At 34.6% G+C, this 14652-nt stretch overlaps 2 protein-coding genes across 6 annotated transcripts; one reads left to right on the plus strand and one right to left on the minus strand.

Moving 5' to 3' along the window:
* The first annotated feature begins 4537 nt into the window (after positions 1-4537).
* Positions 4538-9221, plus strand: LOC105120668 (inactive protein kinase SELMODRAFT_444075-like). Of its 5 annotated transcripts, none has more exons than XM_011018961.1 (8): positions 4538-4937; positions 5035-5168; positions 5948-6042; positions 6504-7549; positions 7698-7858; positions 8235-8311; positions 8409-8733; positions 8863-9221. In XM_011018961.1, the coding sequence occupies exons 1-8, from the start codon at positions 4748-4750 to the stop codon at positions 9010-9012; spliced, it is 2178 nt and encodes a 725-aa protein (XP_011017263.1). In that variant the 5' UTR covers positions 4538-4747; the 3' UTR covers positions 9013-9221. The 5 variants fall into 5 exon arrangements, with proteins under 5 accessions (XP_011017263.1, XP_011017266.1, XP_011017264.1 ...); XM_011018964.1 differs by lacking the exon at positions 4538-4937 and adding an exon at positions 5353-5526 and having other exon boundaries at positions 5080-5168; positions 5948-6061; XM_011018962.1 differs by lacking the exon at positions 4538-4937 and adding an exon at positions 5353-5526 and having other exon boundaries at positions 5080-5168.
* Positions 9222-12249: 3028 nt separating this feature from the next.
* On the minus strand, positions 12250-13794 carry LOC105120847 (vegetative incompatibility protein HET-E-1-like). Its single transcript, XM_011019228.1, has one exon. The coding sequence runs from the start codon at positions 13705-13707 to the stop codon at positions 12250-12252; it is 1458 nt and encodes a 485-aa protein (XP_011017530.1). The 5' UTR covers positions 13708-13794.
* Positions 13795-14652: the final 858 nt, after the last annotated feature.

Here is a 14652-nt window from a genome sequence, read left to right on the forward strand (position 1 = left end):
TATATCAAAAGTAGAGCTAATTTTAAAATTTAGTGGTAGTTCAATGATATAATTATTTCATTCAATCATTTGTAAAATTTTGAATAGTCTAGCACTGCTTGCAATTTATGACTAGTTTCCAAAGGATATTTTTTAGGTCTAATCTATATCATAAAATAATCTTTAATATTAAATGCATCATGATATATATGTAAAATAACTCAAAATTTATATTGTTCATTACTTGTTTGAATATATTTTATGATCTAGATATGTAAATTTTAAACTCTACATTTAAAAAACTTGATTGAATTAGATATTTTAAAGTGAAGAGACATAAAATAATATATAGTTTAGACCTAACTTAATAAATGATAATTATTTTAAATTTTCTTATCACATGTCAAAGATAAAGGATCAACGAGATTACCATTTTGCTTTAAATATATGACATGATGGACGTAAAGCATAAGGTGGGGAGGAGCATATTGCCCTAGGCCTTTGACATGTTGTATGTCAAATACAGTTGGTAGGGAATCAGGTAATTTAAGAAAAATAATATTATAAGACTTTGTTAAAATTATATTTACCTCTTTAAGCAATAACGGGCTTTAGCCCATATGAGCCTCATTGGCGTCAAGTACGCAAAATAATCACGGTTGAGCCTCTGTCAACCTACAATCTAAAAAAGCGAAAAGATGAGTGTGAAGCAAGGACAAGTTTGAAATGGTTGTGCAAGTTATGCAACGAGAATAGAAGTGGTGAATCAAATAATAAGGTATTGTTGGAGGTAAAGAGATGGTTTAGAGATCTAGCATTTAATATCATTATTAGAACAATTGTTGGGAAATCTAGGGGAGGTATCACAAATGTTGAGAATGAAAAGAGTGCCGAGGGATGGAAAAATAATTGAGGGATTCTTTTTAGTGTACAGGAGTGTTCGAGGTGTTCGATGCCCCTGTAAAAGAACTGGACCTCATAGTTGAAGAATGGTTAAAAAGCACAAAGAAAAAAGAGTAGCTGGTGTTGTCAAGGCAGAGGAGGACTTCGTGGCTTTAATGCTAAATGTTTGTTCAAGGTGGCGACTCTAATAGCATCAAGGAAGCTAAATCCCTTTAATTAATGCTCAGCTAATTAACTCAAGTTCTGATTCACAGTCAATTATATTAATCGGTGCTCTCTAAGCAATGCTTTATTTAATAATTTGAGGATTAATTCAACTACCTACAACATTTACTGGCATAAATATTGAAGATTTTTTTTTTTCCATGAAAAACTTATTTTCGGGCGAGTTTTCAACTGCTAGTCAAGCCCAACAACCAGCCCTAGATACAAAAGCTCAGTGTCAAGCCCAGGCACAAAATCATAGCTCATGAAAAGTTTTCATATGAAGTGTTTTCACGACTAGGTATAACATATTATACTCGCTGCAACGATTTACGAGGCCAAGTTTTAATGGGCTATAGCCTACGGTATAACACTCTTTCAGGCCCTAGCCTGGGTAACGAGAGCAGTTATTTTGACAGTAGCTCTTTCTTTATTAATCAATAATCCAAATGTCCCAAAGAAGACTCATCTTGGATTAGACACCTATAAATGTTGGTAAAGAAAGACGCGTAAATGGATCATAACATTGAAAGCCATTGGAATTGTTTTTATGTTTTAAAAATTATTTTTTAAATATTTTTAAATAACTTTAATGTACAGATATCAAAATAACTTTTAAAAAATAAAAAATATTATTTTAATTTATTTTTAAATAAAAAATATTTTAAAAATAATCGTTGTTGCACTTTCAAATACCCTAACTGCACCGCTATAGATTCCACGTGAGGCAGGGCATCGAGGATTGCACAGCTGATGGTTACCATGTTCCAGAAGGAACAGGGCATCTTGTTAATCTATCAGGATGAGTATAGGCAATGAATGATTGGGAACGACCATGGATGTTCGGGAGAAATTAATAATGGATGGAGATCGTGTGGACCAAATATACTTGGTATCATTTCTTATGAGTCCCCACATATAATTACTTTCTCATGACATTAATTCGGTTCGATGATAACTTCGAAGTGTGATTAAAACTGTCTTTCGATTGATATCGTTTACATCAATTCTTGAGTCTACAATGTCGAGGAAAGCTTGGAAAATTCAAGAATCTTCTCAATTCCAATCTTCAAGTTCTGTTTGGACAGTGATACACACCTGCTGAAGGCGGCCGCATTTACCGATCCATCCCTCGAGGAATTACAAGACTTAAAAAAAGACATCAGCCATGGCCCACCCACTAGGAGATAACTTACGGGGTGTTTGGTGCCGAAATTTTGTGAAATTTAAAACCTCTTTGATCAACCTGCCATGCTTTCGGGTGGGTTCTATGATAAATAGAAGGACTAGCTACCTAGAACATCATAACTACGATCACATGGCGCTTGTGTGACGTGTCGTCGAGTACTGCATATGGCGGCACACATGATTGGTCGTTATCACAGCCCCGTGACCGTCCGATTCTGATAAAAAATCATTGATGTCTTCCAGCTCACAGTTGCCGATGGGTTCCCTGACTTTCTTTCAAAGCTGGTGACCTCGGAAATCAACGAAGGTTTCATAAAAGGAAAATTTGATAAGACCGAGCTGCAGTTGCCATGCATTTCTAGCAAAGACCAATAGTGTCCCTACTCTTTTGTCTTTTAAGTCCAAAGTAACCCAGACCGGCTTGAGTTCAACCTCAATCGGACAGGTTTCAGGCATCCTCGATCAGTTATGCCTCGAATTTTGTCTGCTTTAGAAGTCTTCCTACCAAGGGCCTGGGAAAAATAATATTCAGTGGAGTCAATTGGTCCACATAATCGTCCATCATTGGCTTTTCTCATGCACGTAGGGACACCAATCAGTCAAGCATTTCGTCGGTTGATTATGAAATTCAGCCATGAGTGGGAGGAATAGGGAACCTCCTTGTCAATACTTTACTTGTACAGCAATACTATCTTTCCCTATGATATTTATTCAATTAAAACAACTAATAACAGTTCAACCGCGTGAAATCAAGATTCGATTGTTATATGTATATATAAACTTTTTTTTTTCTTTGTACTCCTTTTCTTCTCTTTTTATATCTGTTCTCCATCTTCTTTGCTTTCTTTCAAATGTGGCACACGCCTCCACCTCCCAATGTATTTTTTTCAAGTGCAATTGAAAATTTCTCCCAATGCAATACATGCATAAGCACAATTTTTACACGCGGGGTTATCTTCTTCAATCATTCCCCAATTCTCACTAGCATGTTCCTTAATGAAAACTTCATAGAATGAATATCATCCCATCGGTAAAAGACTCTTCGTTTTGCTATAAAATATTATATACTTGTCATTTTAAAGAATATATCATCATGAAAACCAACTTGAATAAGTACATTGACCTCACATATTCCAGGAAGTATATACAAATTGTTGGAAGTATTCTAGAGCTAATGACAATAAAAAGTGATGTCATATGTAAGATTTTTTGTATAACTTTCCATGTATATACTAACGTATGGTATCGCATCCTTAAAGCTGACTCTATCCTTAATATTCATGACCTTTATGTTTTGCTTAGCTCTTTTTTTAGTATTAGTATCATGACCAAAAAGAGCATTATAAAGCTCTTCATCATCATTCAATGAGAATATAAAATCACTCAATGAGAATATAAAATCACTAAAGCATATCTTTAGAGATTTAATAAGAAAATACTTAACATGAAGAATTTATCCAAACCAATTGCTACAATAAAGTTTATAACTACTCATTATACAAACAACTATATGCATTTTCTAATATGACTCTTCTTGGTGTAAAATAGGTAATGGAAAATCATATTAGAGTAGAGAAAGTCAATATAACTCAACGGAGTCGCTATCATTTTTAAATGATAGAATCTTGACAATATCATCAGTCTCTCATCAAAGCATAAAAAAGAAGCATCAAGGAATTCATTCATGACCACTTGATATTTCTCGAGTTTTGGACCACACTTTTACCAACACCCATTCTTAGTTATTGGCTACCATTCCATAAAAGACTTTGTGTGATATCCATTTTCTATGAAGAATGGTTCAGACACAACAAAAAAAAATCAATAAATTTTGTTTTTTCCACCATTATCATGAATATAACATTGAAGAGTGTCATACATTAAAAAAATAAGATAGAGAGATTGATCTCTAAATGATATATTTAACAATTTTTAAAAAAGAAGGTATACTTGAATAAACAGAAAACAATCCTTATGATGTATTACTTAAAATAAAATAAATTAAGATGATATTTAAAAGTGTGGTAACTATTATTAATGGTATTTTTAATTTAAAAATATATTAAAATATTTTTAATATTTTTAATATTAACATGTTAAACTATCCATAGATATAAAATACAAATTTAAAAAAAAAACTAAAATTAAATAATAATAATTTTAATAACATTCTCTCACACTACCTACTACTATTTATTATCTTTTTCATTGCAAAAAACGTTAAGTTCATTTTATTTCTTAAAAAAAACATTTTTACCAGAAAAAGAAAATCTGGGCCTTAACTTCTTGATAACCACAGTCAACTAACCAAAGTTCGTAAATCCCAAAACTGCCCTTCACTTAAGACCGTTTAAGAAACCACTCCCTTCTTACGCGATCGTCGCATATAAAACCTAAGCGAGCCAAAATTTCACTGTCAAATTCACGCCAAAAGGTTCCTGAATTTTGCCGGCAGCTTCAACTCGACGGCGTGATGTTTCAGGAGAAAACTGAACAACAACAGAGCCAGCAACTCGCCATGAACACGGTGGCAGACCAAGTGGTGATCGCAGTGAAAGCAGAGAAAGTGATGTCCAAGGCAGCATTGGCTTGGGCTCTCTCTCACGTTGTCCATCCTGGAGATTGCATAACGTTGCTTGCTGTCTTTACAAACGAAAAATCCGGTAATATATACAGATTCTCAACTGCTCAAATATCTTCTTTTGTTATCAACTTTCTTGTTTTGAATTGTGGATTATTTATCGTGTCTGATGTGAGTAGGAAAAAAATTCTGGAACTTTCCGAGGTTGGCAGGAGATTGTGGGAGCAATCAACTTGAGAGGTTGCCGGATCGTGTTTGTGAAATATCTGAGAATTGTTCTCAGATGGTGCTTCAGTTTCATAACCAAATCGAGGTTAGCTTGAATTTACCCATTTGTCCACTTGCCTGCTTCCCTTTTTTTTTTGGTCTATTTGGTATTCCCTTCTCTTAAATTTGTGAATTATTTTCCTCCTTGGTTACTTATGCCATTGTATAGACCCATATTCTATGAATCTCTCGTAAAGGAAAAAGAAAAATGCATGTAATCATGTTTCTAGGAATCTGGAGTGGTGTGAGAGAATAGAAGGTTGGTGTGGATCCCAAACAGGCCTTGAGGTGTGTTGTCAAATGCAAACAATTTGAGTTAATGACGGGAATAGCATGTGCTTGGAAATGCTTGTTCTGGAGATCAATTAAGGACCCCCCCGATCATGTGCTATATTTGGACTTGGGTGCGTTTTTACTTATTTGTTTATTTATAAATTATTAGTCATAGTGCCCCATACCGCCTTGCTTTGGGGAACATTTTGTACACCCCATGTGAGAATTGAAGGTACTTGTAGCAATAAATTAGTACTAAAACTTGGAGTACTTTATTTTGGATCCAGAAATTCCAGGAGTGATACAAAATGCAACTGATTGTCACAACCGTGTTAAAAAGGTGAAAAGAAGTCCACATAGATAAAGAAAAAAAATATATCAAGTGTTAGATTCGAGGATAGTGATGTTAAAAAGGTGAAAAATTCCAATCAGATAAAGGAAAATCTTAAAGATCGAGTTTTTGATTCGAGGATAAAGCACATTCATATAATGAGGATTGTAGCTATATGCATGAACTCGTTAAGTTAGCTAATGTTGTTTTATTGACCGTAGGTTGGAGTAAGGATTAAGGTGGTATCACGTACACCCGGCAGTGTCGTGGCAGCTGAAGCAAGGCGCAATGGAGCCAACTGGGTTGTACTGGACAAGTAATTACACATCAAAAAAGTATTTTCTTGTATCTGAGCTACTACTATAGTAATTGGTTGGTCAGTGATCAATGGTCATGCTGATAACAAGTTACTTGTTTTCTAATTTGGCATGTGGTAACAGTGGAGAGTTTTAAATACCAAGGACTTTTATAATTTCTAAGTTACAATAATCTTCCTCCTTCAGTTGACTTGGGATACATGCTTGATGAGTTTCTGTAGCGTTATTGACATGTTGCTGGTGTCGCATATTGACATCCATGTGAACTTCCACTCTGTTAAATATTTGCGGTTCAACTTCTCGTTTAAATTTACTGGTGTTTTCCACCATAATGATAACAATAACAACAATAGCGATAAATATTTATGGCGTTGATATTGTTTTGTTATTCACCTCTGAGCATATTGAGAAATTTAAAATTAAAGGTTGATTGATATCGTGTCGTATTCTGCTAAAACAGAAAACTCAGGCAAGAGCTGAAGCACTGCATAGAGGAACTTCACTGCAACATTGTTGTAATGAAAGGTTCTAAAGCAAAAGTCCTTAGGCTTAACTTGGGAAGCTCGAATGAAATCCAAACCCCATACTATTCTGCTGCTTCTTCACCAGGAATGGACGTCGGAAAGCTGCTGGGACACAGTAAGAAGCATTCTACTCCAGTGAGCAGCCCTGAAGAACAAAGTACTTCATACTCAAGAACCAGAGAAGATTCATCGTCATTAAGCAATGATACAGAAATGCCACCTGTTCTTGCTTATGAAAAAAATCCTCTTTTTGTAGGACTGAATGAAGAAAAATACACATCAAAAAATAATCAAAGCAACTACGATGACCAGCTTAGATCTATGTACTCTGATGGGGAAAGAATCATTTCTTTATCAACAGACCCAATATCAGCTGTAACCAGTGATCAGAAGAGTGTATTTTGGATTCCCCAAAACCACATTGTTGATGAGAAGGCCCCCATAACCCGGAATTGCAAAAATACTGGCGAAATTAAATCCCCAACTTCAAGAACTCTTCTTGATAAGTTTGTGCAATATGATCAAGATGCTCGGGCTGGGAGGCTCGACCATAGCCATCAAAAAGAGACTGTAAGTTCAGGTATCAAACATGCAGTTTCTTTAGGTAGAAGTTCTTCAGTGCCCCCTCCTTTATGTTCTTTGTGCCAACACAAGGCACCCACTTTTGGAAAACCTCCAAGACAGTTCTCTTATGAGGAGCTGGAGGAAGCTACAGAAGGATTCTCGGATATGAATTTCTTGGCGGAAGGTGCTTTTAGCAATGTTTACAGAGGGGTGTTAAGGGATGGGCAGGTAGTTGCAGTGAAGCTCTTAAAGCACGGTGGCTCTCAAGCAGATGCTGATTTCTGCAGGGAAGTGAGGGTATTGAGCTGTGCACAACACAGGAACGTTGTGTTGTTAATTGGGTTTTGCATTGATGGCAAGAAGAGAGTATTGGTTTACGAGTACATATGCAATAGGTCACTGGACTTCCATTTACACGGTAGTCGCCTTTTTTTTGTCTTTGTTTGCATCAAGAATAGTGCGCTTCTTTAGTTGGTTTTCTTGATTTTGTGCTCTCAATATCTTCTGGCTTCTGAATTTGGCTCAGTAAAAGGATTAACACTTTGACTGAACTTCTGTGATTGCAGGAAACAAAAGACCACCTCTAGATTGGAACCTAAGGATGAAAATAGCAATCGGGACAGCCAGAGGTTTACGGTATCTTCATGAAGATTGCAGAGTGGGTTGTGTGGTGCACAGAGACATGAGGCCTAATAATATCCTCGTAACCCATGATTTTGAACCTATGGTACTAAATTTAATTTTTATTTCTTAGAAGCATGAGCTTTCATTCTTTAAGTTACAAGGATCATGATCACATCTTCAATTGTCCCTGATTATAATTTGTAAGATCCATGCCCTGCTTGTGTGAAAACAAATATCCATGCTTGCATTAATAGAATGCCCAAAACCTTGGCTTTTAACATACAATCCCGAAAAAGAAAATGCCCAAAAATACCATGTCTTAATTTCAATGGAGATTCTTTCTTGTTGAATATCTTTTTTATTTTTAGGAAGCAAAATTAGATCTCATTTATGTTCAGTGCTTTATCACATGATAAGCTGATTGATTATCATGAGCATGCCAACACTGATGGAATATGCATGGTGCTGTTTGGTTTCAGGTTGCTGATTTTGGGCTAGCTAGATGGCACGCTGAATGTAGTATCAGTAGCGAAGGGCGAGTGAATAGAACTTCAGGGTACTTATCTAACCTGCTTCTTCTCATGTTCATTGCTGTTGAATTTTGAATTTATGCTTAAACAGGAAAAATTACATCATGACTTGCCAAAATCCAGGTATCTTGCACCAGAGTATATCAATAGTGGAAAGACTACGCCGACAGTTGATGTATTTGCATTTGGAGTGGTTTTATTAGAGCTATTGACAGGTCAAAGAATCAGCAAGTTGCAATTTTACATGGGACAGAATTTTTTATCTGACTTGATCCACCCTGTCTCTGCATTAGAACCATGCCATGCCTTGGAAAATATTTTTCAATTACTGGATCCATGTTTGGCCACAGAGCAACTCCCTGTCTCTGCCTATCAACTACAAGCTGTGGGCCTAGCCACTTCCTTGTGCCTCCGTCAAGATCCAAAGACCAGACCTCCAATGTCAAAGGTACGATTTCCTTACCGGTATTTCTAATCTATTTATGACATATTTGGTGCCATATGCTCTTTAACGGCACCTAGAGCATTCTCTGAAGTGAAGGATAACTACATATTTTTCATACTTGGGAATTACCAGGTCCTTAGAATACTTGAGGGAGGAGATTTGGCAGTTCCTCTGAGCTTAGACTTGAATTCAGTTGGCAATAGAAGTGGCCGTCTGCATGGTGTGAGCTTGAACACACAGCCTGACGGACGGAGGGGTCATTCTCGTAAGCTTTCTCACTGAAAATTGATTTTGCAGTAGTTAGCACCAACCTATATGTATAATATTGATATGGGCTTTGGGGTTAGGTGATCTTCTGTTAAATGTATAGCCGAGCACAGTTCGGATCTTCCATTGGTGAGCTGTTTTCCTATTTTCTAATGTAAATGGTGACATGATTCTTCTTTTACTTCCCGGTGATCCAATTATCTTATGAACGTCATCATTCTCCAGAAGTCTGTCATGGAGTGTCTCTCGTACATTTATTACTGATTTAACTAGTATCTGGACAATAGATTTTAAATTGATGAAAATACAAGAGATGATAGCACGAGTGCATTATTGTTCACATGCATGTGTTTAAGTAAGGTTGCTAATTTTATTTTGTTTTATTTGAAATGGTTGAAAAATATTTTATATTAATTTTAAAAAATAAAATAAAACATAATAATTTTTATTTTATTTCAAATCTCGATTCATTTCAAATTTTTTAGTTAAATTTTAACCAAAATATTCTAGTTTTAATTCTAGATTTGAAAAATCATTAAATTAAATTTTATTTCAAATCTCGATTCATTTCAAAGTTTTTAGTTAAATTTTAATCAAAATATTCTAGTTTTATTTTACATATTTCATTCTAGTTTTGAAAAATCATTAAATTAAATTAAATCTGATTCAATTTAATTAATAAAATTATTAAACCTGATTCAATTTAATTAATAAAATCATTTAAGAATAACTTTTTTTTTTTATTTTTAATGATGTTAATAGTTTACTATTTTTAATAACAATAATATTAAATAATGTTAATAGTAATACTAAAAATTATTATTATTATTTTTATTAATAATAATATTAATTTTTTAAAATTAGATTTATCACTATAATTTATATTCATATTTTTTTTTCATGGTAATATTTTGTAGAAATTTAAATAAAATAAATGATATTTTAAATTTTATTATCTTTGATAATATTAATTTAGATTTATATTTAAAATATTTTATTTTAATAATATTTTAATATTTTTTTAAGTTGAATTCCTTTAAAATCTATTTACTCTTAACTATTTAGAAATATTTTAAATTTTAAAAATTATATTTGTTTGATATTATATTTATATTGTATAATTTATAATTAATTTAAATTATATTTATTAAATTTATATATATATATATATAAACAATACAACTTTAAAATAACAAGTTAAAATACTTTAAAATTAAAACATTTTATTCCAATTAAAAAAACAAATCACAACTGATAACCTTGGTTTCATTTCAAGAGATAGCAAATATGAACTTAATCTGTGAAACTGGCCCAAACCTGTCCAAAAAATTAGATTTACGGATCTAGCGTTTTCAATCCAAAACCTAACATTATCCGAACTCAACTTGACACTTACAATTAGTTAGGGCACTTGGTTCCAATTTTCTTTTTCATTTTCTTTTATATATCAATTATTTTGATTTTAAAATTGTGTTCTGCCATAATTAGTTTCTTGGGTTTCTCTACATCCATCCAATTGAAAAACACTTAAATAAATTATTATGTAAGTTAAAATAATTAATAAAATATTACTAGTTATTTTTTTAGCATAATTTGTTTATGTACGAGTGCAAGTTTAAAAATTTAACTTTGTTAAATTATATAATGATCGAATTCAAATGAAGACAAAAAGATTTAAAAAGTTGAGGGATTAGAGGTTCACTTCTCTAACAAAAATATTGCTAAGAGATTATTGTTGGAAGATTTAAAGCTTTAGGCGTCACTTATTATTTTTCTTTTCGCCTTCATATGAATTATTTCATTAAGACAAATTCACTTTTCTTCATGTATAATTATTTTATGGTGTTAAGATTTAGATGTTTTCTTTTATTATTTTAACATTTTGTAATTAATGTCTTTTTATTTTATTAAATTTAGTTATTTATATACAAATTTGTAAATATCCTTAAAAAATATGGTGTAATAGCAAAGAGCTTGGGTTTTGCATAGCAGATCTAGAGTTTGAGTTCAAGTATGTATTTTTTTATAAAAGTCTAGAATAACCAGAGTTTTATATTCTCATCTGGAGTTATAAAATACATTTTTCGAGGAGTGTGGTTTTCTCGAATAATTTTTTTTATAAATATTTATAATATAAACATATAAATGTTATTTTATTGATTTAGGGTAAAGGTTAGATGCAAATTGATTTCTTGTATTGTGCAGCCGAAAACTCCAACGTGACGCCTTTTGAACAAGAAGAAAAATTTTCTTATTTTCTCTGGGGATGCATTTTGAGCAGAAGCATCATGTCTCATTTAAAAAAAAAAACCATGCCCACTCCCTTCAACCTGCTGAATCAAGTAATTCCACAGTGTCTAGTCTGCCTTGGCAACTCTTTTCAAGTTGTCTTTTATCTTTGGTGTTACCTGAGGCAGAGTAACCAGAGGAGACTGTCATCGATGATTCCATCAGTTCTTTCCTTCAGATATACTCCAAAAAACAATTTTCAGCCTGTGGCATAAAAAGGAAGGAAGAGTCTGGTGTGGATAATTCATGCAGAGAATAAATAAAATAAAAAAACAACCTTAATTATTCATCAAAAAAAATTATCTATCAGTCAGATAATTGCTGATTAAGTGGCTTGTTTACACAGCATTGTTTGGTTATAGCTGTTGGTTTTCATAAATATATTTTTTATTTTTTAAAATTTATTTTTAATATAAAAAATGTTAATAAAATAATTTTTTTTCTAGAATTTTCAAAAACATTTTTTAACCACAAAAAACGATCATACTCATAATAGCATCGTGTTATTAACCTGTTTTATAATACAGATATCTGGAAGGGATTGAAGTTCGATTTGCGAGGTTACTGAATTATAAAACACTTGAGCTTTGAACCTTATTTGATCGAACAGCCTGACAAATTATGATCACCGTGCAAGCATCCCCACTTGTTTTTTCAGTTTGAGAAAGCAAATCAGAGGAACAACTTTATTTTATAAAATGTGCTTGTCAATAGTCAGACAGTCATTCATTTAATCCACAATAGTCTTACAACGCTCGATACAATGCTACTGGAAAAATACAGCCAAACTCCTCTTCCCTCACAGATGACCCCAGCATGGGTATCCCCAACCCCAGACCTCCATTGTCAATCAAACCCAACAAGGAAATAATGGAATCGATTCTTTGTTTCACTAACTCACAATGTTTAATAATTAGATTAATCTTGATTACATCTTGCCATTAAAGTTTAAGGATCTGGAGATTACTCCCCCCTGTTCTTACCAGCTCTGCTGCTTTCGTCAGATGGCAATGAATCTGCATCAGAACCAATAAGTTGCTGATATTGCTGCTGCTGTTGCATCATGGCCATTTGATACATATCAGGTGCCATCTCAGCCACACTCCAAACCTTCACAGACTTATCCAGACTCCCGCTGTACACAACCCACCGTTGATCATCGTCTTTGGATTTCTCATGATCCACCTCCACCGCCAGGCACTTCACAGGTCCAGTATGCCCTGTCAGCACAGATATGCATGCATGAAGCTTGCCGTCCCTTCTCCACACGCATATGGTCTTGTCAGCTGATCCACTGAAGACCAGATTCCCTGCGGCTGCGAGGCACAGAACAGCAAGTTTGTGGCCCTTAAGTACCCCACCATGGGATAACTGCTTCTCGCATTCCCAATAATTTACCATTCCATCACTGGACCCACAGTACACAACCGAACCGGAGGTGTTCACGGCCAATGATGTAACCGCACTCTCTTGTTTCAACAATGTTTGAACAGGAGAATGCTTTGTCGTTTTGCCTTGTTGCTCTCGTTTCCACACCTTCACCGTTCCATCAGCTGAGCCTGTGAACACCAAGCCTTCTAGACTCGCCACGACAGAATTAACAGCATCATCGTGGGCATTGATTGATTCAAGACATCTAGAGTCTGAGATTCTCCATACCTTGAAAGTCCGGTCCCAGGAAGCAGAATACAAAAGGGTTTTGTCCTCGCTGAGGGTCAAACATGAAATGGCATCACAATGCTTGATCCAAAGAGCAGAACGGTTTCGAACTTGGACGTACGCGCTTGGTCTGATAGAGCTCTTGAGTATTTCCTTTAACGTAGGCAATGTTCCTGATCTCTTGTGTATTGTTGGATTCTTTGGGATAACCTTCCATACTCGTATCTTGCCATCCTGGTGACCGGTGAAAATCTTCTCACCAGCAATTATTATGGCTTTCACCAAACCGCTGCTCGATTTGAATCCAGAGAACTCCTTCAAGTTCTTCCACACACGAATGTTCTTGCTATCAGAACCTGTATAAAGAAGATCCTTGGTGGCAGCCAAGGAATAAATGTGACCTTCTTCGCGAACAAGCGAACCAATTAGCCCATTTTGAGGAAGGTTTTCTTCGAATGACCACGGAAAATTGGAACCACCAGCGGTTTGGTTCCAGGGTGACATGGTCATAGGAGACCCCTCACAGCTCATCCTGTTAGGGTCAAAACTGGCGGGACCTGTTAAGGAAGCACTGCTATTTCGATAGCCGAAAACTTCATCACGGGGTATTGCCGCTGCTGTTGCTGAAAGGTTTGGATCAGAATGCATCATGTTACCGAATTTCGATCTCGGCATATGGTTTCCTGTGTCAACAAACTTTGTGCCTATTTCATCTTCATCTCCCATTCTTGAGCCTATTCCTCCTCTTCCTCCGTTCATCATTCTTCCTCAAATCTAAAGAGGGTCAAAAACAAAGGAGAAATGAGAAATTGATTGGAAAATTAAAAGAAATAAAATGCTGTTAGTAGCAAGAGAGAAACTGAAGGCGGGAGAGAAGAGAGGGAGTTCTTAGATGCATAAATAGCTGGGAAATTAACGGTGGACAGGATATGGGACCTGGGATCTTGACATGTGTTCACATTCAGCTTCGTGACTGCTTGAAGAGAGAGATTTGGGTTCCATACCAATGATAAACAGGGATTGCTAATCTCATTAGTTGGGATTGGCTGTTTCATTATGTGGTGGATGCTTTAATTGCTATTTTCGGACAACATTTGGATAGTTTTTTTTTTTAAATTAACTAGAGCCCAGTAAGATTTTGTTAATTTTGTGAGGTTTCTTTTTTATTTTTTTTAATGATGGGAATACTTGAAAATATATATGATTACTATAAACGTTTTCTGGTTGGATCAAATTTGCTATATCAGGCAGAGCATGACGAGGTTAGATTTGTTGTAATTGAAACAAAACTTGTTCAGTTTACTTTGCCATTCCTGCCATTAATTGCTTTCCCAGGGTGGCGTTTACTAACAAAACAAACATTAATTAAGGAATAAATATTAGTTAGGGTTTGGTTGTTCATACGGGGAGCATTTGGTTGTGATGTCACGAAGAAAAAATAAAGGGTTTCCTCTCAATTTTAAGGACAATTTTTAGCCAATTTTATATCCTTGAAAGGGGGAAGCAAGGTACATGAAAGAAACAAAACCAGCTTCTTCTTCTTCTTTTCAACTTCCTTTAGACATATCATAATCTCAATCTCAATCTCTATTTTGCATTAAGATCTGATTATCAATTATATTTAACTCAATCCAACCATTAGATCTGAAAACTAAGCAATACAAAACCAAAAATCATAAAATAAATATGAGAATATAAAAGAGATGG

This window comes from Populus euphratica, unplaced genomic scaffold (genome assembly GCF_000495115.2).
Source record: "Populus euphratica unplaced genomic scaffold, PopEup_1.0 scaffold6.1, whole genome shotgun sequence".
NCBI lineage: Eukaryota > Viridiplantae > Streptophyta > Magnoliopsida > Malpighiales > Salicaceae > Populus > Populus euphratica.